The 23,711-nt window shown below is 48.3% G+C and overlaps 1 protein-coding gene across 4 annotated transcripts in view; it reads left to right on the forward strand.

Annotated features, from left to right (window-relative positions):
• The window catches only part of FRMPD4 (FERM and PDZ domain containing 4), a 613,488-nt gene that overhangs the window by 582,840 nt on the left and 6,937 nt on the right, over nucleotides 1–23,711 (forward strand). For all 4 annotated transcript variants that reach the window (XM_012730327.1, XM_012730329.1, XM_004689848.2 and 1 more), the window contains 7 exons: nucleotides 2,015–2,146; nucleotides 5,906–6,025; nucleotides 11,949–12,085; nucleotides 14,374–14,500; nucleotides 16,724–16,813; nucleotides 17,366–17,548; nucleotides 19,864–20,002. In XM_012730327.1, coding sequence (XP_012585781.1) covers nucleotides 2,015–2,146; nucleotides 5,906–6,025; nucleotides 11,949–12,085; nucleotides 14,374–14,500; nucleotides 16,724–16,813; nucleotides 17,366–17,548; nucleotides 19,864–20,002 — 928 coding nt within the window. The remainder of the gene's footprint in view (nucleotides 1–2,014; nucleotides 2,147–5,905; nucleotides 6,026–11,948; nucleotides 12,086–14,373; nucleotides 14,501–16,723; nucleotides 16,814–17,365; nucleotides 17,549–19,863; nucleotides 20,003–23,711) is intronic.

A 23,711-nucleotide genomic window follows, 5' to 3' on the forward strand; every position in this document is an offset into this window, starting at 1 on the left:
CAGGAGCACAGAGAGAGGCAAAGCTTTTTTAGGTAAGATTAACCCTTCACTACAGAGACAACGTGTAAATGAGTAGACACCATGAGATGCGGCCCATGGCTCATCCATTGCAAAGCCTTGACCTAACCCTTCGAGCCGCGTTATCACAACTCCCTCTGATACTGTGACCTTGTTCTGCGATACCAGCTGGTCAGGGAAGCTCCCAACCCCAAGTGAAGGTCAAAACTTTCATTCATTTCTTAACAGAAATCTAAATTTAGAAGGGAACCCTGCTGTGAATTCCCTCTGGCCTCTTTATTAGAGGAACTCATAGTAGACTACCTCTGATTTCCCTGAGGATGGCAGATGCCAATGAGAAGACAGGGAGCAGAGCAAAGAGCTCACAGCAAATTGAAGCTATCTTGTACCTAACAGTCTTATTATCACAACAGACACAGGGTGGTAGGCATAAAATAGAAGCAGTATATATATGAAAGGGACATGACACCATCTACTGAAAATTGCCAAAACTCTTGCTGCGTGGTCACAGTCGGGAAAAACCATCGCTATTGACTTTTCCAGTGTCCTCAGTTGGTGACTGAGGAGGATGTTTATGAAGTACGGGTTACCACACCTTTGTGTGCTGGTTTTGTTTTCTCTTTTCTGGACCTTGAACAAATATTATGAAACAGTATCTTTTATGGCACTCAGTATAGCCAACACATTTCTGTTGAATGATATTTCCAGGGAGGTGGTGGTTGGATGTCTGGATCATTGTGTGAAAGGGTCTGAAGGAATTGAAAAAGGTTTACAGAGAAGAATGAAAACCTCAGAAAGGTCATTAAAGGGAAACCCTGTGTTTGGCACGGTTTGCCCCAGATAATTCTTTGTTGTGGGGGCTGGGTTGAGCAATAGCCGTGCCCCTTGATGCTAACAGCCTCCCCAACCTCACAGTGATAACAGAAATTCTCTCCAGAAATTTCCAGATGTCGCTGGGAGCATAACTGCCCCAGAGTGAAAACAGCTGCCCGATGGGGTGTTCAGCCTCTGAGTATCAATTATCTAGAAGAATCATCCTGAAAGGAGTGATGGTTGAGGACATGCCCTTCACGTTGCTCGTCTATGGAACACCTTTCCCACCATAAATGTTTCACCCTTATAGGCTTGCTGACAAAGATTGCCTCTGCCTTCCCCAGAGATTTGAACTAAAAGCTAGAATATGTATCCTGCTACAGTGCCTAACCCTGGACCAAACAGTACTGTAATAGATGCTTTCTACGTGTGAATTTGTGTGGCCTTTTATCTCTAAGGCAGCTTCATTGTTCTCCCCGGTTTACAGATAGCGAAGGCAAGGTTCTTTCAGGTTCAACAACTTGCCCTAAGCTGCACAGCTAACACACAGTAGAGCAGCGCTCGGAAGGCAAGCTGTTTCCACGTTCCTTACCTCTGCCACATGCTCTTCTGGAAGGGCAGGCTGTCGTCAACAAGCTTTCTCTATGAAGGGCAGGTAGCAAATATTTCAGGCTGCACAGGCCACACAGTCTGAGTGGCAGCTGCTCGAGCCTGCAGGCGCGTAGCGCAGACACAGCCACAGCCAACACAGAAACAGTCCGGGGAGGACTTTATCGACAGAAAACAGGTGCCGGGCCGGACTCGGCAGGTAGCTGGTTCAGGGGTAGTTTCACTGTCACCCCACTTAGAAGAAAAGAGGACTCAAGCAACCATACCACACATCTTTTGATAACCTAAGTCAAAACCTTACGTGGCAGGAAAGCTCATCTGCAGCAGTTCACCTGTCTCCCTGCTTCTGAACGCCACAGGGCTTTGGTGTAGTGGGAGATGCCAAGAAAATGGTAAGAGAAGGAACCCTCATTTCTGGATCCTTCTGGGTCTTGGCAGGATCAAGCTTCAGAATCAAGCAAAGGTATAAAATGTGGGGACTGAAGAGCCTTCGTGTGCGGCCCTTGTGCTTCAGGTAGGGCCCATAGAAGGGCACTCAATTCTCACTACATTTTGTCTGTGTTTCCTCTGTCAGGACGTCATCCTGACGCTGCAAGAGAAGCTCTCAATCAAAGGCATCGAGCACTTCTCCCTCATGCTGGAGCAGAGGACAGAAGGAGCCGGGACCAAGCTGCTATTGCTTCATGAACAGGAGACTCTCACTCAGGTGTGCGAGATGGCCCCTCACAGGGTAGGGCTGTGGTGGGAGAGGGCACCCAGGCCCGGAGTCCTCCCCACGCCCCGTCATTTGCATGCTCCACAGCCTGGCTTCCTCTGCTCCTCAGAGTGTGGCCATTCAGAATGGGACGCCTTGAGGGGCTGTTTCCCTGTCTGTCAAGTTCTCAACCACTGTCAGTCGGTGGCCAAGCAGGTTAGTCAATCTGAGACTGCAGCTGTCCCTGGGGCTGGGCATCTGTAGGATTCGCTTTCTGGTCATCGTAAGGGCCTGTTCACCAGTTTCATAATTCATCTCTGGAAAGCAGCAAAAACAAATGGTTTCTGAGATTGCTTAAATTAAGTCAAAATTCTACTTCGTTGCTTTAAGCTCTGGGTGCAGACTTCAGACTATTTTAGGGAGCCTGAAATCACTGCCCAGTCCTGCCCACTGTAAATATGTAACCCACCAATGTGTCCCAGTTCCCAGTTACCAAGATGCCACCCCCATCTGTTCTTTGGGAAGACAAGCAGGCTGCACAGCCGCTGAGCTGGGCACGGCACCCTGAGTCTTCCCGTGACGCCACAGCAGCGCAGGTTATGCTGGGAGTGTCACGGAGTTCGGCAAGTTCCTCCTGCCTGGGAAAGTCCAGTGCTGATGGAACTTGCCAGAGGGAGGCTGAGGGGCAATAGGAGGAGAAGCAAGGAGTTGAGGTACCCTGATGATGTAGTAACTGAAAGGCTCATCCCACTTAAGACACTGCTTAACTGTTACGTAATTAACAGCTAAGGCCCACACGTGGGGGCTGACAGGTCGCCCCAATTTTCTTGAGTCAGGCAAGCTCTATACAATGAACTGGCCAAATGCTGCCATTTGTGGTCGCTCACATTTCTCTTTCTGATCTTGACCTATTACATTATTAGGTTTCAGCCACTGATAGTTACTTTACATCACATGAATGGCTATGGATTGCTTTCACCTCTGCCAAAACACATCTGGAGCCAGACGGATGCCTTTCCTCTTCCGGAACCCGGAGTAGCACTTCTCTTCAGACTCCGTCTTGAGAAAGCCCAGGGCAGGAAGGACTCTGAGATCTCTAGAAGCTGAACTTCAGACAAGGATTTAGGAGCAAGTTTTGGGGACGAGATCTCGAGCAATACTGGGAGTGCAGAAGGAAGGGAGCTGGGAAACTTAGAAGCTGATGAAGAGCGAGTTAGCCAGCCGTGCCCACTGTGGGCAGCCCGCTGTACCCAAGGGACATTTGTCTCCTAACGCATGTCCCCAGTTGGTGGTGGCCAAGGACCGTAGCTCCCTATTATGCAGGCAGACGTCACCGAGGCTCAGCTTGGAGCAATAAATGCCCACCGTAGGCACTTGGGCGGTGGCCAGCCCCTGGTGTCCAGTGCAACACCCACCATTTTTTTGACGTTTCTAGTTAGTTCTCTGATGATTCTGGCTCTCCTTTGACACTAACACCGAGTAGTTGGCCTAGTAATTTCTCTCTGAATGCTGCCTTTATAGGAAAGCTTCGTGCTCATTTAACCGGACAAAGATTCTTTAAGACTCCCTTCTAGTGAGGTAACCACGATGCCACGGTCTGGATCTGACTTCAAATCCCTTAATATGTTTGAAGGAAAAAAAAAAAAAAACGCCTCTCACAGAGATGCTTCCCTTCACTTGGCAGGAGAACCTCTGGAAGGTTTTTGAGCAGAACTGAAAGCAAAGTGCTAAAATTCAAGTATTCTCTCTCAGAAGTAACAGATCTCGCTGATGTGTTTAAATATCCTGAAGCAGATCAGCTACCTGCCTTGGAAGTCAACACATATGAAAATCTTGATCGATAAGATATTTATAAGCATGGTCGAAAGGGCACTAAGTATAAGGAATTGTCCAATAACAAAAATCACTTAAAAGCAGGTAATTTTGATGAAAATCCCCTAAGGAACTTCTAAGCAAGTCTACCGGCAGTTTGACATGGTACTTCTGTCTAAAAAAAAATACTATTGCCTATTTACATATGACCTAAAGTTGCCAAGAAATTGTCTTCTTCTGTTTGCAGTGAGAATGGGCTGCCTTTGCTAATGAGACTGGAGCACTTTTGCATTGTATTAATGTATGTCTCCACATGTGTGTAACCTACTGATGATACAGTTAGAATCAAGGTCACTTACGAGAGTCATGAAAGATAAAGCCTAGCAGGCAATTAAGCAGTGTGATAAGGGGATGCCTGACGGACATTAGCGTGGTTCTGACAAAGTGCCCTAGGCCGTCACAGCCACAGCAGCAGGAGGACTGGCTGACACTCCCATGTCCTAGGTTCTCGGCCGCCCTTCCAGGCTCCCACTCCATGCGCCAGTGAGGAGCACTCTTAGGTCTCAGGTGCAATCAGCTCTGCAACCCTGTCCACAGCCAGGAAGCTGGTTCAGGTATCTCAGTATGCCCAGTAAGCCCTTAAAATCCAGAGGTGTTCTCCTGTTGCAATTCTTCTGTGCAGCAAGTTGGCAATAGAAACTCCTGAGAATGTATAGGACCTCAATAAAGCTATTGCTATGTTTATTTTGAAGTGTACACTGCAAATAATGGATATTTTTCTTTTGCCCGATTTTTCCCCTGCCTAAAAGTAGTTTCAAGTGCATAACGTTACAAACAAGTGCATAAAACCACAAGTTCGTGCTGGGTGGTTTTCATTCATCATGTTGACCTCGAAGGGAAATTAAAGGGTCCTTCTCCCTTCTTTCTCAGAGGCTAATGTTTTAGCCATTCAACTGTGTTTTAGTGTTCATTGATGGATTCCCCTTTATTGCAACAGGAGCTGAGAAACTTACACTGAGTAGCTGGCACATACTGTAATGGAGGAAAGGGAATGCGCCCAAATGAGTCTGTCCATAACCCTTAGCTGTGGTGTTTTCCCAGCTCCTTGGAACAAGTTGAACAGTGCTATGTGCTCTGAACTTGGGGGTCATTCAGAAGCGGGTGGACGCCAGATTTAATGCACAAGCCTTCCTGAGCCCAAGTGTGATGTTGTTGTGATGCCTTCACAGCCAATCAGTCTGCAGTGTGGTTTAGAAAAACCCCACAGCTTGTTGCCCACTAAGACACTGTCACACGCCAGTGGCCCAGAGCTGTGCACTGCCTCTGGGTCTCTGGTCTTTTCTCATGTTTCATTGTAACTTGGGGGTTGCATTTTTGCCCCTCCATATGCATGCAAGTTCCGTTCCCCCTTCCCTCCTTCCCTCTGGCAACTGTTACATTCTTTCACTGAGTGCAAGACTTCCTCCTCCTGTCTTCTGCCTGGGTATGTTTCCAGTCACTTCTATTCCACACTGGACCCTCACCCCTGCCCTAGCGTGGTGTGAGATCACTTGCGACGACCAGCATCCACAGGTCCTTCAAGAACTAGCCTTGGGCCCCGGCCCCTGTTCGGTGCACTCCTGCAGGTTCATGTTGCCCTGGCACAGCCTGCAGCCAGCGAACTTCCTTGCCGATGCACCCGCAGCTCTGGCTCTGCTGTGCTGTGGGGACACCAGGTCCCCTGGGGGTCAGACTGGAGGTATCCCTGCTGGGGACATACTTCGGCCCTGCCCTGCTTCCCCCTCCCTTACTGGCCTCTCCAGTGGTTTCTCAGCATGCCCCTCATCTCGGGCTGTTTCGGGGAACCTACCTCAAGCACAAGTACGTGTGGTCTTGCCTCACTGGCCAAAGGGCTGTTTCCACGTCCCTCTGTCTTCTCCCAGGCGTCACTGCAGGTGTCCTGTGATTGGTCTTTTCTAGGTGACCCAGAGGCCCAGCTCCCATAAGATGAGGTGTCTTTTCCGAATCAGCTTTGTCCCAAAGGATCCAATTGACCTTTTAAGGAGAGATCCAGTTGCTTTCGAGTATCTCTATGTTCAGGTATGTGAGAATTTAGGCATATTCTATATTGTTTGGGGGGAAATGAACTGTGGGGGGATTTTTCTGAGTTCTTTAAATGGGATCTTCTTCCTCTTTATCCTCTACCCCAAGCACAGGGTTCAGTGGTGCTTTTTAAACTTTTACTTTTGGTTGTGAAATAATGTCATGCTTACAGAGAAGTTGTAAGAGTAGTAAAAGATCTTCTTGGTAACCTTCAACCACATGCAGCGGGCATTAACCTTCTGCACCTTGACTGTGTCCGATGTGGGTGTGCACCACCCCAAATACACAGTTTTCTTCTAAACAATATGAATGTCAGTGGCTGAATCATACTCATTTATCCCTAAATACTACACTGTACATTTTCTAGTAACAAAGACATTTTCTTACATAATGATTGCACAGTTAGTAAAATAATGTAATTTAATACTGATACATTCTCATTATCTGACCAATGTCCGTGTCCAAATATCCGAATATTGTCCCCAAATATCCGTTATATCAGTTTTGCTTTCTACAGCACAATGCACTTAGTTGTCATGTCGTGTCAACCTCCTTAACCCTGGAACAATATTTGGGCTTTCTTTGGCGTTCAAGACCTTGACAGCATTGAGGAGTAGTGATCGGTTATTTTTTAGAAATTTCTGAAACTGGGTTTCTCTGACCTTGCCATTGGATTGAGGTTATGTACTTTGGGCAGAAGAAAAACATGAGTGACCTTCGACCCTCTCCAGCACCTGGCTTCAGGAGGACACACAATGTCTGTTCATTTTCTTAATACTATATTCTCCAGATTTGTCTGTTCAAGAGTTACTGCTTCCCTTTTGTGTGAATAAGCAACTTGTGGAAAGTTACTTTGCATCTCTCATGAATTAGCCTCGCACCATGGGTTTGAGCCTTCATTGATGATTCTTGCCTGACTACTGTTCCAATGGTTACAAATGATGACTTTTCTAATTGCATTATTTCTTCTTCACTTATTAACTGGCTTTCTGCTGTAAGAAAGTTTTTCTTTCTCCTTGATTTACTATTTATTCATCCACACATTTGTTGCTTAAATTGTTCTGAACCACCATGATATCCACTATTGTACTGGAGTTATGCATTTCAAGGTAACAAAACTTTAAGAAGAGAGTATTCTTGGCAGGCGATCTAGATCTGATTCTAGGCTCTAATTGTCAAAAAAGCAACACCTTTAGAAATGAGAATCTTTGCTAGTTTGTCCCAAGAAAATGTATCCCTTTGATATATGGGATATGTTCCTTTTCTTCCCATATTTTTCTATGACTGCTTCCCATTACTCTCACTTAAATTTCCAGTCAACTCACATTAAACAGTAAGAACCCACTTACCTAATGCTCAGGCATCTGGCATTATAACTACTCAACGAGCTTGTAAACCTAAATGTAGCCTTCCCCCCACAACAAAAAAGAGAAAGGCAAAAAAATGAGGCCAACAAAAAGACAAGCCCTGTTTGGCTGGGGACAGCTACACAAGGCAACAATCGCGAGAGCCACCAGCGAGGGGAAAAGTAAAGAAGTAGGGAAAGAAAAGGAAAGAAAGAATTGTAGTTGGTACACTGGTATTGGTTTTACTGCTCTCTGTATTTTCTGGTATATCTCAAAGCTTCTGTAATCTTTACAAATTTGGGGGTGGGGAAGAAAGTAGACAGAAGATAATGTAGATACACACAAGATAAATTGCACTGGTTAGGAATAGTGACATAATTAAAGGGGCAGTAAGCACAGAAGAATGGAAATTAAGTCCAGGCATTAAGCAGAACCTACTAAAACCTTCCAGTTGGTAGGGACACTCGGGGAAAGGCCAGCTGAAGGCTCCCCACCTCAGCAGTCTTTGGAAGAGGCTGTGATATTTACAGCTCAGTAGGATGCGTGATGTTGATGACGATAACCCAGATTCATCAGGAAGCAGCAAATCCTATTCCGAATATGCTTTGTCAGGTAAAGAAATGTGTGCTGCCTTAACACCATTTTCTATCCAGAACAGAAACTGTTGTGCACTGTTTTATTATTATTATTGTTGTTATTAGTTCATTTTTACATCTTTGTGCCTTTTTCCATCTCAGTTGCAACCCCCTTGGGCTTCCCATCACCAAATCACCCCTGTGCCATCACCATAGTCCAGTGCATTTCCCCACCCCCACTGTTTTGATCCCATCCCCCCCTCCACACACACTGGGTTGTTTTGTTTTTTTTTTTTTAATGTTAAGTGTTGGGCACGTGGACACCTGAACAATGTCCCTCTTCCCCAGCAGGTCAGCTAACCCAGGTGTGTCTGCATGACACAACCTGGTGCTCAGCTGACCTTTGCTGCCTCCTCCACACATCCCCGCTGAGCACCCACCCAGGACTGTGCCCCTCAGCTCAGGTTGTGCTGTTTTTAAGCTTGTTGGTTGCAAATAAATAGTTGCAGCTATGGCCTAGTGTGCAGCTGTAGACAGAGAGATGGCAGTGGTTGCTATTCCTTGCAGTTGCACATTAATCCCATGAACAAGATACTATTTTTTTTTTAAAGATTTATTTATTTATTCATACAGAACTGGGGTACAGGCCAGAGATGCGGAGGGTGAGAGGATTCACCAGGGACAGAGCGGGGAGCAGAACAGGCAGATCGGCGAAGTACACTGCTGAGGGGAGCAGCGGGCGGGTCAGGAGAGGTCTGCCACGCCATGTGGTCACCTCCGGGGCAGGCGGGGATTGAACTCATGCGGAAGTGGCTTTAGTTTCTCAGTGCAGTGCTTTAACCCGCTGCGCCACCAGGGAGGGCCACAAGATACTATTTTAAAACCATCTCAGGCTAGTTTTGTTTTAAACGTCGCAAACATCATTGCACTTACAAAAGAACGTGGTGGTGTTCATCTTGGGGAAGGAAGTCCTCTCATGTAGACCAGGAGCATGGCTAAGCATAGTCCTGTATCAAGTATGCTTCTTCACATCTAGCGGGTGGAGTTCATAGAGATCTTTCTTCTTCCAAAGACACAGCTTTTATACCTGTGAGACTGTCCTGAGAACAAGAACACCTGCCTGGCCATCTTGCCCAGGAACTAGCAGAAGACTGGTGGAATTTCTGCTTTCCCACGTTGGGTGTTGCTTGAGTGGTGGTGAATCAGCCACCCCTTCCAGGAATAGTCAGTGGGGAGATAGAAGGCCATGCATGGTGGGTGACCGAGGCCAAACTAAAGCTACCATCTTCACACAAATCCTCTACTGAGAATAGAAAATGAGAATTTCTTAGCCTCCAACCCTCTAAGGCATTCAAAATGTCTTGGATCACAAAATGTCTAAAATACCACATTTGTCTAACGTAAGTCAGTGAATCTATGAATGGTGCTGTACGCTATGTTGATTTTAAGGTAATAAAAGAATAATATAAAATTAGCCTAGAGAACAAAAGAGTAAGCAGAAGCAATATATGTCACATTACAAAGACAAAAGTCATTTCAACCTAGTGGGCTCCTAATGAGGACAGCAGCCATCGGCTAGGTGAGCCGCAGACAGAGACAGGCCCCAGCAGTGATAATATCTGGTGCTCACCTACTCTGTAATGGGCATTGAGCTCACCTACAGATGTTCACATATATAATAACAGTGAACCCTAATAATCCACACTGTTCTAATCCATAATTATAATGAGCTATACAGACATCCACCTGTCCACTATCTACCACAAAAAAAGATTGTTATACCAATTAGCAAACAGGGTAATATCACAGAGGCTACAACATGTTTTCAAGCACTTTGACAGTATTAGTTTCCTTTGCAATAATATCTATCGAATCACATTTATTATAAATGAATTTTTTTGTAGCCCTACAGTGGAGTCTGCTGAGACCACTCTATTCAGCAAAACGATGATCGCCATTTGCTTGAGGAGCTGTATTTTAAGTAATGTACTCAGAGTATCGAAATCATGATTAGGACCAAAAAAAAAAAAAAGCTATATAAGTTAGACTTGACACTAATTCTCCAGGATCAGGCTGAATTAATTATAGAAAGTAATTAAATGACAGACCACTTCGACTAAAAATTCCCCCAGAAGTCTGGAATCTGGTTAAGTACAGCACATAACAGGAATGGGGGAAACTCAGTCACGTCTAAGGAGAAATAGTAGTGATGGTTCGGTCTTTTAAAGCACAGCTCATTTTAGGAACTGCCCTTACCAGTGTACCTGCAGCCTTGAGAGTCAGCTATAGTGAGACCACTTTTCACATAAGAAAACTGAAACTCAAGCAAAGAGGGAATGGCACGTTCAAGTTCATTTGATCAGCAATTGACAGAACCTGGCATCAGTTTGACCTTTCGTCTATAAATTCATATTTACAAAACTCCTGCTTCAAATTTGTCATACAACAGTAGGCATGCAATTTATGATCTGTGAAAAAATGTTTTAAAAATTTCTGTAAAAAAACTCACTCTTCCAGTCCCTATGATGATTTAGCACCATGCTATGTGGCCTTCTCACCCTCATCCCTCAGAAGACCCATAAAATGACTCTCTGGCTCCTCAGCCTCTGGTGCCCCGCACTCAGAAGTAAGTGGCGAGCCAAGAGCAGCAAGACAAGATGGTAGCCTGGAATGGCTCCAGGAGGCTGCGTTCTCTCAGACCGCCCTACCTCCTGCCTCAAGTCAGATCTGCTTCCAACAAGGTGTGCTATGCAGTCCTGACAGGTTGAAGACTGTAAGGAGTTGCAGAGGGGGAAAACCTATTAGGGATGGCAGGGGAGAGAAAGTGACTTCACTCTAAGGAGTGACGGAGTGGGCCGAGACAAGCCCAGAGCATGCAGATAGAGCTGGCACTGCCTGCCGGTGTGGCACAGGTAAGTACCTGACTTAAATGCCACTTACAGAAGCTGACGGGACCGTGGTTCCATTTGTAAAATCAGAGTATGAAGTGGCCGCAGATGTGCTTGTCTCAGGAAGCAAATAAGCAAATCCTAGTGGAGTTTTCCAGTTGAAACCTTGAGGCCAGACAAAGGATACAGAAGGGGAAGGGCTAAGTAATCTACCTTCTAGCCCAGAAGCCTCGTTTCCCAGAACAGAAATTAGTAGGCACCCTGCAGAACCCTGTCCGCAGCTGGGCTCCCCTCAGCAGTGACCCGGCGGTGGCCGTGTGCCAGCGAGGAGGCACCAACCACACTGCTGGCGTCACGGAGGCCTTCGCAGCCCTCTCTCAGCGACTTTCCCACCTGCTGCTCACCTCAAGCCCTGTGAGGCAGGCATGCCCCTTTCACAGGTGAAACTTACCACGCTGGAGGCACAGAATGCCTCTCCGGGCCCCGTGGGCTGTCTCCACTGGCGCGGCCACCAGATTGTCCTCTCTGCCTGTTGCAGGTGCACCCCTGCTCTCTCACCACTCCAGTGGGCGGAGGCTGCAGGCGTGTCGAAGGGGCCCCTACAGGCCCACAGGTGGCCCCTGGCGTGACGGTGGTGTCTCTTAGCACAATCAGCGCTGCGTTTTAGCTCCCTTTACCCTAGCCACCACCTATGACCAGGGAGCAGCAGTGCCTCCGTTTACAAAAGAGGAAACTGAGGCACAGAACCATTAAGGAATTTGCCTCACTCGCGCCTGTGAAGTGAAGGAGCAGGATTGTAGTCCAGGGTGCCAACCTGCCCGCCGGAGTCAGGAAGCCACATCATGCAGTCAAGGCTTCGCGTGTTCAGTCGCTGCACCTGTGTTCGGAAATGTCCAAAATTCCTAAATCTGTCCCGTTGGTCTGTGTGGGCTCTGTTTGTGCGTGCAGCTAATATTGAGTTCCTAGCCGGACGTTGGAAACGTTTCCAGATGCAGCCTCCTTGCTTTGAAGTAAAGGTGGGAGCCCCAGGGGGCTGTGCGGCTGCTCCTGTGAGGCGGCACCCTGTCACCCATTCTTTGCCAAGCTGCGCCCTCTGCTGGTCTCTTCCCAGAGTTGTAACGACGTCGTGCAGGAGCGATTCGGGCCGGAGCTGAAATATGACATCGCGCTGCGGCTGGCAGCCCTGCAGATGTACGTCGCCACTGTCACCACCAAGCAAACGCAGAAAATCTCCCTCAAGTACATCGAGTAAGTGTTGACTCTCCGGGTCGCTTAGGAGACAAGGACGCTGCTGCCTCCCTAACTCACATGTACTTGTGAGCTGTGGCTCTTGTGCGTGGCAGAGCTTTGGTGAGGCAGAGGCAGGCCATGAACACCACGTGCAGCACTGGTGGGAAAGACCATTTCTTCCGTAACCCACCTTTAGCGAGTGGTGGCTGAAATGAGGCCTCGTCTTTACATTCCTAAAGGAACTTGCTTCCAAGCCACTCTCTGGCCTCAGCGCTTTGCAGACGTTAAGTGTCTGAAAAACCTATGAGATCCGCAGTGTAGCTCCATTGTACAGATGAGCCAACCACAGCACCGCCGATTAAGTACCTTGCCGAAGTCTGCTGGGCCGGGCTTCATACCCAGGGGCAGCCTCCGTGTGCACTGTGATGGCGCGTGAGTAACCCGTTGAGGCACCTGTGGTTCCAGATGGTCTCCACAACCTGAGCCCACCTCAACGATCCAAGTGGGGTCCAAAAGTAATGTCCCAGTCAAGGCCTGGAAGGCCAGGTTTTGAGGGGAAAGCTGTAAAATAGGGAGAAAGGCTGCTTACCAGTGAGCCTTCGCTTTGGGAGTGGACTGTCTAGACACACGGACACCTTCTCAGGGTGATGCCACGACGGCAGCAGAACGCTGTCCAGCTACCAGAGCGGATCCCTTCTTCTCAGAGACAGATGCCGTGTTGCCGTCAGTCAGTGACTGTTAAGAGTCGTCCTTTTGAAGGACCCCTGTCCCGTTTCCCTTGGCAGGTGATCTGAGAGCCCGAACAAGCCACCCTTTAGTGCTCAAGGCCACGGCAGAACTGAAGCCACAGGTCCCCGAAAGGCCTTGGAGCCCTTCCCATGCTCTCCGCCAAGAGGTAGCCAAGCTAACTGAAGCCCTACCCCAGAGCCTTCTGAAATGCTCATGCCCGGCTGACCCCATGGGGCAAAGGACTTCTCCATGGGTGCTTGAGCCCATGCTAGATTCACGCCCCTGTTTCCTGACCTCGATGCCACTGTTCTTACCACTCGACGCCCAGGGGCAGACCCCCATGTGCAGGCGGAAAAGCTCAGGGCTTCTGCTCTCCATTCCCCAAAGGGTCTCTCCCTTCTGCACACACCATGGCTGTAGCCTGAGGCAGACTCGGCCCCCACAAAGGCCCCCTCAGAGGTCTCACTCTCCGAGGGCCCTCACTCCCCTCAGTCCCCTTGCTGAAGTTCTTGGAGATGGATGAAACGGGCTTCCATTTGAAAAGGTGGCCTGAGAGAACTAGAGCTAAGTTTCAGACGAGCAAAATGCATTTCTGCTCCTCACTGCACCCACATTTACCCATTTGAACGTGCTATAGTCACAACCTTCCCAGGAATTGCGAGTTTGTCTAAGAATCTTAAAGAATCTATGATAACTCTCGCTCACCCAACAAATGTTCGTTGAACATCCATACTAGGGCAATGGGAAGATAGGGTATACATTATGACCCTAGTCTTCAAAGAACTTAATTTAGAAGATACTGGGTAACACATGACCAATCCGGTTACGATTCTTAGAAGTTAGAGTGGAGTACCTTCTCAGGACAGAGTTGTAGTCAAGCGGGGAAGTGGGCTCTTGGCAAAAATACGTTCATCCAGACCCGTGTGTGTGTGTGTGTGTGTGTGCATCATGCGGACACACGAGTGGACCTGTGTCATGCAGACACATGATCTGGCCGCCTCTGCAATGCCAGGCAAACTTAAAGGCCATGCACCCCACATGACCTGCACTGGCTCCCCTCCCAGTAAGAACAGCGGATGGAAGGCGTTAGCTAGACATGGACTAGCTGGACGAAAGAATACTGTGTGTCTATGGAAATAGCCACTGAGGACGGAGAGGGGAGGAAGACTGCGGTGGGCGGGACGGAGGTGTGTCCATACTGCCCAGAAAAAAAGAGACAGAGTGGACAGGGAGAGGTGACAGTGGAACTAAAGAGATGGAGAGAAACTGGTGTGGAAAGTGCCAACTCAGATATTCGAGTACATTCCTAGAGCCGCGGGGGTTGAGTAGCGTCTCCTGACCGGCCATCGCACCCGTCTGGTGTGAGAGTCCTAGGTCTCCCTGGAAATGCAAACATTTGCAGTAGTAATTAGATAGTACGTTTCCGAGCGAAACAGCTTTGGTGCTGATGGGGTGCCTGTCTCCATCCCCTGTCTTACCAAGAGTTCGTTTGTTGCAGCAAGTACCCGAGCGCCATTTTGTCTTAGATAACTAATCATCACAAGAATGTGAAATTAAAGATATGCTCTTTATTGCAGGAAAGAATGGGGATTAGAGACTTTTCTTCCTTCTGCTGTGCTGCAAAGCATGAAAGAGAAGAACATAAAGAAAGCACTTTCACACCTTGTCAAAGCAAATCAAAACTTGGTACCACCGGGTAAAAAGGTATCACATTTGCATCTTAATAGAAAATGGATTTTAAGGAGAGAAGCTTGCATGCATTTTTAAAAATGTTTAAAATTAGCCCATGAATAAAATACTTAGCACCATATTTTCAGAAGCAGTAACACGGTTTAACCTTTTAAATAATTATTAACATGTTTCTAAGACTAATGAAAAGTAAGTGTTCTTGTGGAAACATTTCTCGCTCGCAACCTATAGACTCTGTATGGTACAGAAGCGGTTGTTCGTGTGTGCTACCGGAGAACCTTGCATGGGCGCTGAGACTTGGTGCTCAGGGCACCTTAGACGATCGAATGGCAGGATCACTTCACATGCCCATCGTGCCCCTGCTCACCACTCAGAATGGCTTCAGGGCACAAGAGCCGCGAGGGTCCCTTCCCTGCAGGCCAAACCCCACATTTATTAGACCCCAGTTTCTCTACCACGCACCACTGACATTGGCAACCAGACCATTCTTTGCTGCAGGAGGGAGTCTCCTGCATTGTGTGATGGATGTGTACCGTGTCCCTGGCCTCTTCCCACAAGACACCAGGAACACCCCTCCCGCTCAACTATAGCCACTGAAAATTTCTCCCAACACAGTCACACGGGCCCAGGGGGACACAGACACCCCAGTTGACCAACACTGAACTAAATCTTACTGTGGGAGGGAAGATAAAATAATTTCTGTTCTTCACCATCATGACTGTTAAAAATCTCCTTTTTTTTAATCAAGCTGAAATAGCACACAGGATATTTGAAAGACATGCTGTTGATCAGAATAGAGAGTCGCAGTTGTAGGTCATAGAGCTCAGAGGATTCCAGGAACCAGAGAGAAGGTGCCTTAGAGTGCTGGTCCCCGGTGATCGGAAGCGGCCTAACAGCCCTGGAACCCCCTCCTGCCCTGGCCTCCTGGGTCACTCGTTCAAATCAGTTTGCATGGCTAATTCTTTGATCTTGGCATCTGACTCTAAGTCATTTTTACTGGCTAAGACAGATGATTTCTCCCCCCGCCCCAGCTTTTTTCTAAACATCCAGTTCAGTTCAGCACATTATCAGCCACCTTTGCTAACTCCCCAGGGTCTGACAGCACCTGCTTGTGGAAATCCAGGGTCATGGCTCAAGAGTTTTCAAATTTCACTTCTGATTTGCCCAGAGCTCGCTTCTTTTCATTGACCTGATATTTTCTTTCAAGCTTGGCCCATTGGTTTTATAATAATTTGGAGAACTGCCCTAAGATCCATCGATCTATCACTGACTTCTAGAAAGGTCATTTTTTCTAGGCAAGAGTGAGTGTACTTCGCTGTCAGATCAATTTGCAAAGTGCTTGGGGTTTTAGCAAGGAGGATGGATGAATGGTGCTAAGTAACTTGCAGAAGGGGTCGTTGGTGTAGGTCTAGCTAAGGGATGAGCTGGGCTTTGACAGTCGTTGCTACTGGATGGAAATGTGCCTTGTTGGAAATGCTGGCCCCCAAAAACATCCTGGCACATTCAGCGTGAAACGTGGGTATTTTTTTGCTCAAATATTTCTTATGATGTGGGAGTCTACATTAAAGTGGTATACAGATCAATTTTATCTGGATAACATTTCATTTGTAAACTATTCAGAAAACACAATAGCTGCTTGGGGTTGAATAAATAAAACAGGTTTATATGGCAAGTTCCAACATTTCCACAGTGGTTGGAGCTCAGAAAGTTCATTTTCCTTGAAAACTTGCAAAGACTGGAAAGAACTTGAGCTGAGACTATGGACCTTGTTTCAAAGGCTTTCTGTAGACTGCAGGTGTGTTCATGGCAGCTCACACTGGCTGCACACAGGTGAGTCCCCTGTGCTCTGGGAGAATTTGAGTCGCACCCACTTTGTCCCTAACTAACTACTGTTGCAAAGCACCATCGCACTTGAGATCCTGGTGAGCAGATGTGCAGCAGGGTCATTTACCATCGTGTTCTCACTGGCTGGGGGCCCGGACCCAGCACACCACACTTACAGGTTCCCCACCTGCCCCCCAAAATACATAAGGTTTTAATCTTGATGTCCTGTTGCAGCCCTCTGTCAAGAAAGCACATACCCAGAGTTTACTTGTACTGCTCATGACGGATCCTGGGGCAGCCCCATCTGTCACCCGCAAACCCTCCCCTAGCCTGCCCTGGGCTTTCAGCTGGGCCCCAGCAGCCGCAGGTTCAATCCAGCGGAGTGAACACCTGAGCTTTCTTTTCTCTCCTCAGCTCTCCGCACTGCAAGCCAAGGTCCATTATCTCAAGTTCCTCAGTGACCTTCGATTGTATGGGGGCCGTGTGTTCAAGGCAACGTTAGTGGTAATTTCTCTTTCTTGCTTTTTCTTGGAAATCGCAGAAGCCTGCAAAATGTCACTGTCTGGGCTGTCTGGGCCAGGCTGCCGCCTATGGCAAAAGCAGGTCCGCTGTGAATCCCTCCAGCTTCCATTTCTAATTGACTGTACCACCAGCTGAAAATATCAGAAGAAATGTTAAACTAGATAACGCCTTCCCCGAATGCCCTAGAAAGAGATGTGAAGAGCCAAGAGAATCGACACACGCTGACAATGGCCCACTTTTAAATCTTTGGGCCAGAAGTTGCAGCCACATTAAACAAGAAGAATATCCCCCTTTTTAAAAGTCTCTCGTGGCCATAAGGCTGGGCTAGGAGGACATTTCCTTTGTGCCCTGCTTGTGAGGTATCAGGGCGTCGATGGAGCAGGGTAGCTGCTTCTTCTAATGGGCTGTTTTAGGACAGTGAGACCCCCAATTCCTTTCCACTGAAAAGGTAACGTGAGAAAAACCGACTCTCTGGGTCCCCTCGGTGTGGTGTTTCAGAGAGCTCATGCTTTTCTCTCGATGACCCATTCTCAGCAGGCGGAAAAGCGCTCGGAGGTGACGCTCCTGGTGGGGCCCCGCTATGGCATCAGCCACGTCATAAACACCAAAACCAACCTGGTGGCTCTGCTCGCTGACTTCAGCCACGTCAACAGGATCGAAATGTTCACCGAGGAGGAGAGCTTGGTCAGGGTGGAGCTGCACGTGCTGGATGTGAAGGTGGGGCTGTCCACGCGGACATGTGGCTTCATCAGAGATGCGCGGAGGTGCGGGAAAGTCACCTCAGGCCTCGGCCGCTGGTCCTCACTAAGTGCTGGCTCGCTTGTAGGACGAGGGCCGCAGCGGCCTTCCTCGTCTTATCGCACTTCACCTCACTGTGCACCACAGATGCCCCCCCCCTTTTTTTTTTTTAGCAAATTGGAGGTTTGTGGCCACCCTGCATCAAACAAGAACGTTCGCCACTGCTGTCTTTCCGACAGCTGGCGCTCGCTCGTTTCCTCTCTCTGTGCATTTTGGTAACTCTCTCCATATTTCAGGCGTTGTCGTTATTAGTAGATATTATGGTGATCTTCAACCATTATATTATATAATCCGCCACTGACAGAAAATATTGCAAACTCAATAGGCTACGGTATGGCATAAACATAACTTTTATATGCCCCAGGGGGAAAAATGGGGCTCTCTGCATCGCAGTGCTCGCTTTCTTGCCGTGGCTTCAGCCACGTCCACGCCCCTCCGAACTGCGCCTGTACCACTGTGGGCACCATCGCTTGGTCGCTGATGATGAGAAAGCGGCTGGTTCTTTCTAAGGTCCCTTCTGGCTCCAGAATGCATGAGCCATTGACAGAAGAAGGGCGATTTTCCCCAGCTTTCGGGAATGTATGATTCTTAAATGAACCATCACAGAGCTTTTCCTAACTCTTCAGAATTCCTTTTCGCTTTTGTTATGTCCATATGTGCTTATTCTCCTGGAGAAGCCGAGTATTTTCACCAGCCAGTCATTCCAGGCCCTACCAATGGACTGGCCAAATAGCTCCCCCTGTGAAGGACATGCCATCCACTTAACTCAGCAATCCGAGGTTGTCCTCAAAGCGCAAACTCTACTCCCAACAAGGAAGTTGGCAGGAGATAATCCAGGCCCCCCATCCCTACTTTCCTCTCCCAACAGTAGATGAGCCCAGGGATTTGGGCACTATTAATGCACCTGTCGTGTCTGTGGAGAAAAGGCGGTGGACCCAAAGAGAGACAGGAAACACAAGAAGCGAAGTGCATCAATCAGAAGGGCTCTGAGAACAGACAGGGAGTCTCCAAACCCCCACGGGTGGTGTGAGAGTAGCAGGTTAAGGGCCAGGAGGACATGGGGAAGGCTTTGTACATGGCGAAGCAAAGCCCCTGTGAGCTCTGCTGGAACAAGATGCCGTGACAGGGAGGAGAACGTGGGTCTTGGACACGTGACCCAGCCCATGGATTTATGGGCCCCGCCCAGGCGGCTCCGGGTGACTGCACAGCAAGCTGACAGCACAAGAGCACCCTTGGAATGGCCTAGTGCTGACCAAGGGTGCTGAGAGCAGTCGCCCATCGTGGAAGAGGGACAGAAGAAAGGTAGGTGGCATGGAGCCCCCCAGACCTTGCAGGAATTACCTGTCCCCGTCAGAAACAGGTGGCAGGCCCCTACTGATGGTCTCTTACCAGTGTAAAAGAATTGGGGGCGGGGTTTGAGGGAGACTCAACAGATGTGGAAGAGAAAGGAAGTACAGCAGGTGCCACAGGGACTTCGAGTGGGAAGGTAGAGTCCCTCCGGGGCCCTCAGATGTGGCCGGTGTCCCACGCCTGCCGCTTGCGTCCCTGCACTTCCTGGATGTCAGCCCTTTCGGGGCTCCCATATTTCTTTTTCTTTCAAGAACTCACCAAGCAACCCACCCTTCCCAAGCCGTTGAGACAGTGCTCCAACTGGACGTGCCTTCCCGCGTGTGCCCAAGATCTAAGTGCAGGCACGTGGCCAGCCATGGCGCTGCCAGAAAGCTAGGCCTTTCTGGGCCTCCAGTCTCTGGCTTGCCCCTGTGGCCATAACCTCTTTCAGAAGCTTCCTTTTCCCAGATCTCTTGGGCGCTTCTCATTCTGTCTTAGCAGTAATTCCCACTTGATTTTAACTTCCCTTCATCACTAATTCTCACCACAAGCTTTCCATGTTTTTTCAGATCATGGGTTCACATCTGGTAACTGACTCCTTCACTAGCACTTTTGAAAATGTGGACTATTTGGGGACAAAACCAAAGTCGTTTGCTCTGTTTTGTTTTTTCATTCCAGTATGACTTGGCAAATGTCGGAAATGCCTGGGCTTTCAAATGGGTGTCTCTTCGGTGTCCTTCAGCCACGCGCTGGGTTCTGCCCAGCGCCCACCACTTGTGCTTCCCCTAACAAATGGCTGCTCCAAAGCGTCTCCCATTGGCATTCCCCACACAGATGGCGTCCCTGACTCTGCAGGCGGCGCTGAAGGAGGAAGGGCTTTAACCAAAGCATTCTCTTTTGTGTAGCCCATCACGCTCTTGATGGAGTCCTCAGATGCCATGAACCTGGCCTGCTTGACAGCTGGATACTACAGGCTACTTGTGGATTCCAGAAGGTCGATATTTAACATGGCCAACACGAAGAATGCCGGCACCCAGGAACCAGGTACTCCCGTCCTAAAACCGGGAGGCATGGTCCCCCACACCCTACTTAATAATAATAATGTTATTTCTTTAAAAAAGTTAAACTTGTGCTCATAAGAAACGCCTAATGTCAAGGTTAGCACAGAGGCCTTCAGGTATTTCTGACATGGTTCGGTTTTCTTTAGCGTTGGTTTTGTTTCCCATCACACCCGAAGTGGTGCTTGGAGAGGCGGTGGTGCTTTTTCTAGGGCCGTGACGGAGTGAGAGTGAAGGAAGTGTACCTAAGCCTGGGCCTAGTTTCTCCCACCTCGTCAGGACTCAGACAACGCAGGGTGGGTGTCCTGATGGCAATCACCAGCCCCACTCAGCTTTTAGGGTTCGTCTCTCCTCAGGGTGCCTGCGGCCTAGTCGCCTGGGTACCTCCTGCAGTCAGCCTTCCCTCCAGGACCCTGAGGCCCTACCACAGGAGCACCTGGGTGTTGCCCAGTGCTTCGACTTAGGACTTCACCAGGGATCCTGGCAGCCAGCTTCGCTCTGTTGTGGAACCATCGGGATGGCAAAGACGTCACATAACTCAGTCATTTGTCAGGACAAAATGGCCCCAGAGTGAGACCAGGAGGACTACAGATGTTAATTAGCTTCTGCGACGGTGGGTCGTTTCATTTGTTTCTTAGCCCTTTCCTTCCGTGTTTGAACATCTCCTCCAAGTAGGCGGATACTCAGTGGCTGTGGCCAGCAGAGCGGCACTAGCAGACAACTCAGAGCTGCTAACTGATGAGAGAACTATAAGCAAATTGCAAGTGTCAGGGGCTCTGTGGTCCATGTTTCTTTTCAAAGAAAGGGAACAAAGCCCTTGTCACCATTTTTGGAACAGAAGGGAGGAAGGAAAGGAATATCCTCCAATTTTTTAACTTCGCGGAAAACGTAAATTCTTCTTCCACAAATACATTGGGGTGTGTGGATAGTTACACACGGCCAGGCTCACAGTTTGTGATGGCTGCTTCCGTGGAAGCAGGTATGCAAAGCAGAGGTGAGCCGGCGAGAGGAAGACGGCAGCATATGCCAGAAGCCACTGTGGCCTGCAGCTAAGATTTAACCCAGCCCTACCTTGAGAGGTCTGAGTTGTGTCTTAAATTTCTCTAACTTTGGGCCTTTTCATTTCGAACACTAAGATTTAAAGCCTGGCTTCCAGGATAAATACTAGAGAAAAATCTATGTGCAACACCTAAGTAGTAGCCAGTACTTCCATTAATAATTGACAGTGACGCAAAACTGTTCTGGAAATTCTGAGAATAAAAGTGACAGAAACAGAATGAAAGTGATCAAAGCACAGAGCGGCCCTGAGAGACGCAAATGATTGAGAATAAATTGTGAAGGAACAAGAGGTGATGAGTGCGAGCTGGGTTTGGTGCTGAACATTTTATGACCACATGTTTTCATTGCACTAGGAGATTTTGACCAATTTAATGCTGACCTTTGAAATTCCAAAGAGCAGCTTGGTGATTTAACACAACCCTTTGCCATCAGGAATCTGTTTTTTGCTTTTGTCCTTCCAACCTTAGAGTTTATCTTGAAAATAAAACCTTTCCTGATGGACTGTTAAGATTGTACAGGTGAAGAAACTAGGCCTTCTATTCCAAAAATGGTACCAGGCATAAGGGTCTCTGTTCTGTGCAATTTGTGGTGACTCACATATAATACTGGATACAATTTTAGGCAGACACTTACTTCCAGAAAGTACTATCAGTGTGGGGAAGAATGAACCTTCAATCATTCAGTAATTTCTCCCAGTTCTACAGTAACAGCAAGAGTGGGGTCACGCATGCGTACTCTCAGAGAGAAAGAGAGAGAGGGAGGGAAGGAGGGAGAGATTGGAAGTTGTGTGTACAAGGGAGAGAGATGGCACGCTACAGAAAGCAACCGGTTGACTGAGGCTGAGCAGCTGCCAGGGAAGGCTGCAAGTCCTCTCTTCTCTTCAGAACCCCCACAAGATCTTCTGAGACTGAAGAAAAGTGAAGTGGGTTGCGGCCTGTTCATCCCCAGTCGGTTTTCGACTCCCACCCTATGGCAGACTGGACCACGGTAGACATCCCAGTTCCCAATTCATATCTTTCTGTGTCCCCAAAAATCTTTCCAGAAGCCAAACGGTTCTCCCCTTCTGGGAGGAAACCAAGAATGCATGTGTATTTTCTCCTTGCCACAGCCGTGAAGACGCCCCAGCAGGGGCACCGGCTTTCTGCACGCTTTCTTTGCCTTGTTTCTTTTAGTCTCCCTTGAAAATGAACCTCCACTTGCTTTCCAAGTCCCTGACCCGCATATTTCTGGGCCTTAGCAGGGTCTGACTAAGTAGCTACTAATTTGTTACCAACCAGCTGATCTATTCAGTTTTCTTGTCAGTTTAAGCTGTGGCCCTTCTTGTACAGTGTTGTTGGAACTCAGCCACACACACTGTTCCGTTCCTAGGGCTGACACAAGGAATTATCACATACTTGGGTGCTTATGAGAAATGTATTCTTGCGGTCTGGGGTGCTAGAGGCCCAGCATTAGACATTGGCAGGGCCGTGCTCCCTGCAAAGCGTCTGCAGGCGAATCTTTTCTTGCTTCTTCCTGCCTCCGGCAGCTGTTGGAATTCCTTGGGGCTGCACAACTCCGTCTTCACCTGCACCTGCACTTGGCCTTCCCCTTCTCCCTGCGTAGGCCAAATCTCCCTCCACTTGCCCTTGTAAGGTCACTTGCTATTCAATTTAGTGCCCACAGAGTAGTTCAAGGTGCTCTCATCTCAAGGCCTTTCATTGCACTGATGAAGCCTCTGTTTCAAAATAAGGTAGCATTTTGCTCCTCGGCCAGGGGAGGGCTTTCTGCCGACTGCCTCCGTTTCTTTGTGTGTCTTCTGGCTACATTTATGTCCCAGCAGCAGATGCAAGCAGGTCGCCCACCAAGCCTAAACTATTTACCACCTGCCCACCCTTTCTAGAAGAAGTTTGCCAGGCCTAGTTTAAACCCAGAGCTCTGTCACTACTGCGGAACTACTCACCCTCCTCCCAAGAACCACACACGGTCAGATCCTAGGTGTCAGTCAAAAAGCGCTAAACTCATGCGGTGTGTTTATTATAAGGCAACTTGTAAGTATGTTTGGTGTGTGACTCGGGGACTTCAAAATTACATCTTGTACTTTCTGCTCTTGAAAGCACATGCATTTCAAATGTGATTCAGTGTTGGTCAGCATTAAGTCCATCTGTGTCATTAGGGAAACACACAAAACCTCTTCAATAAGGCTGATTTTTCCTCCCCTGTATCTTGCACGTGTGATATCAGTATTAACCAAAGGTGAGCTGGGAGCAGTTTACCCTCAGATGTCCTCAAAATGTTGCCTCTGGAGTCTCTAAAGCAATATTCATAGGATGACCTGGTGCCCTGTCTTGTTAAATAGCAGAGCAAAATCTCCCCATTAGGGTTCCCTACTGACCCGCCCTGGAAGAGCAAATAAAAGCACAATTTTGAAGTTAGGATTTGGTGATTTTTAATTCACCAGGAACTCATCAGGAGGTCTCATGATACAAATAAAAACCGCAATTAGTCTAAGTATTCACTGAGCTTGGAGATCGCTGAGAGAGGTCCGTGGCCCTGACGCTCCTGCCATGCTGTAGGCCGGCGTGTGGGTGCATGCTGACGTCCAGGCAGGACAGACTAACCTCCAGGAGGTGAACGAGTGGAAGGTAGAGGCTTCTGAG

This window comes from Condylura cristata, unplaced genomic scaffold, assembly GCF_000260355.1.
Source record: "Condylura cristata isolate star-nosed mole 26May11 unplaced genomic scaffold, ConCri1.0 scaffold00027, whole genome shotgun sequence".
Classification (NCBI taxonomy): Eukaryota; Metazoa; Chordata; class Mammalia; order Eulipotyphla; family Talpidae; genus Condylura; species Condylura cristata.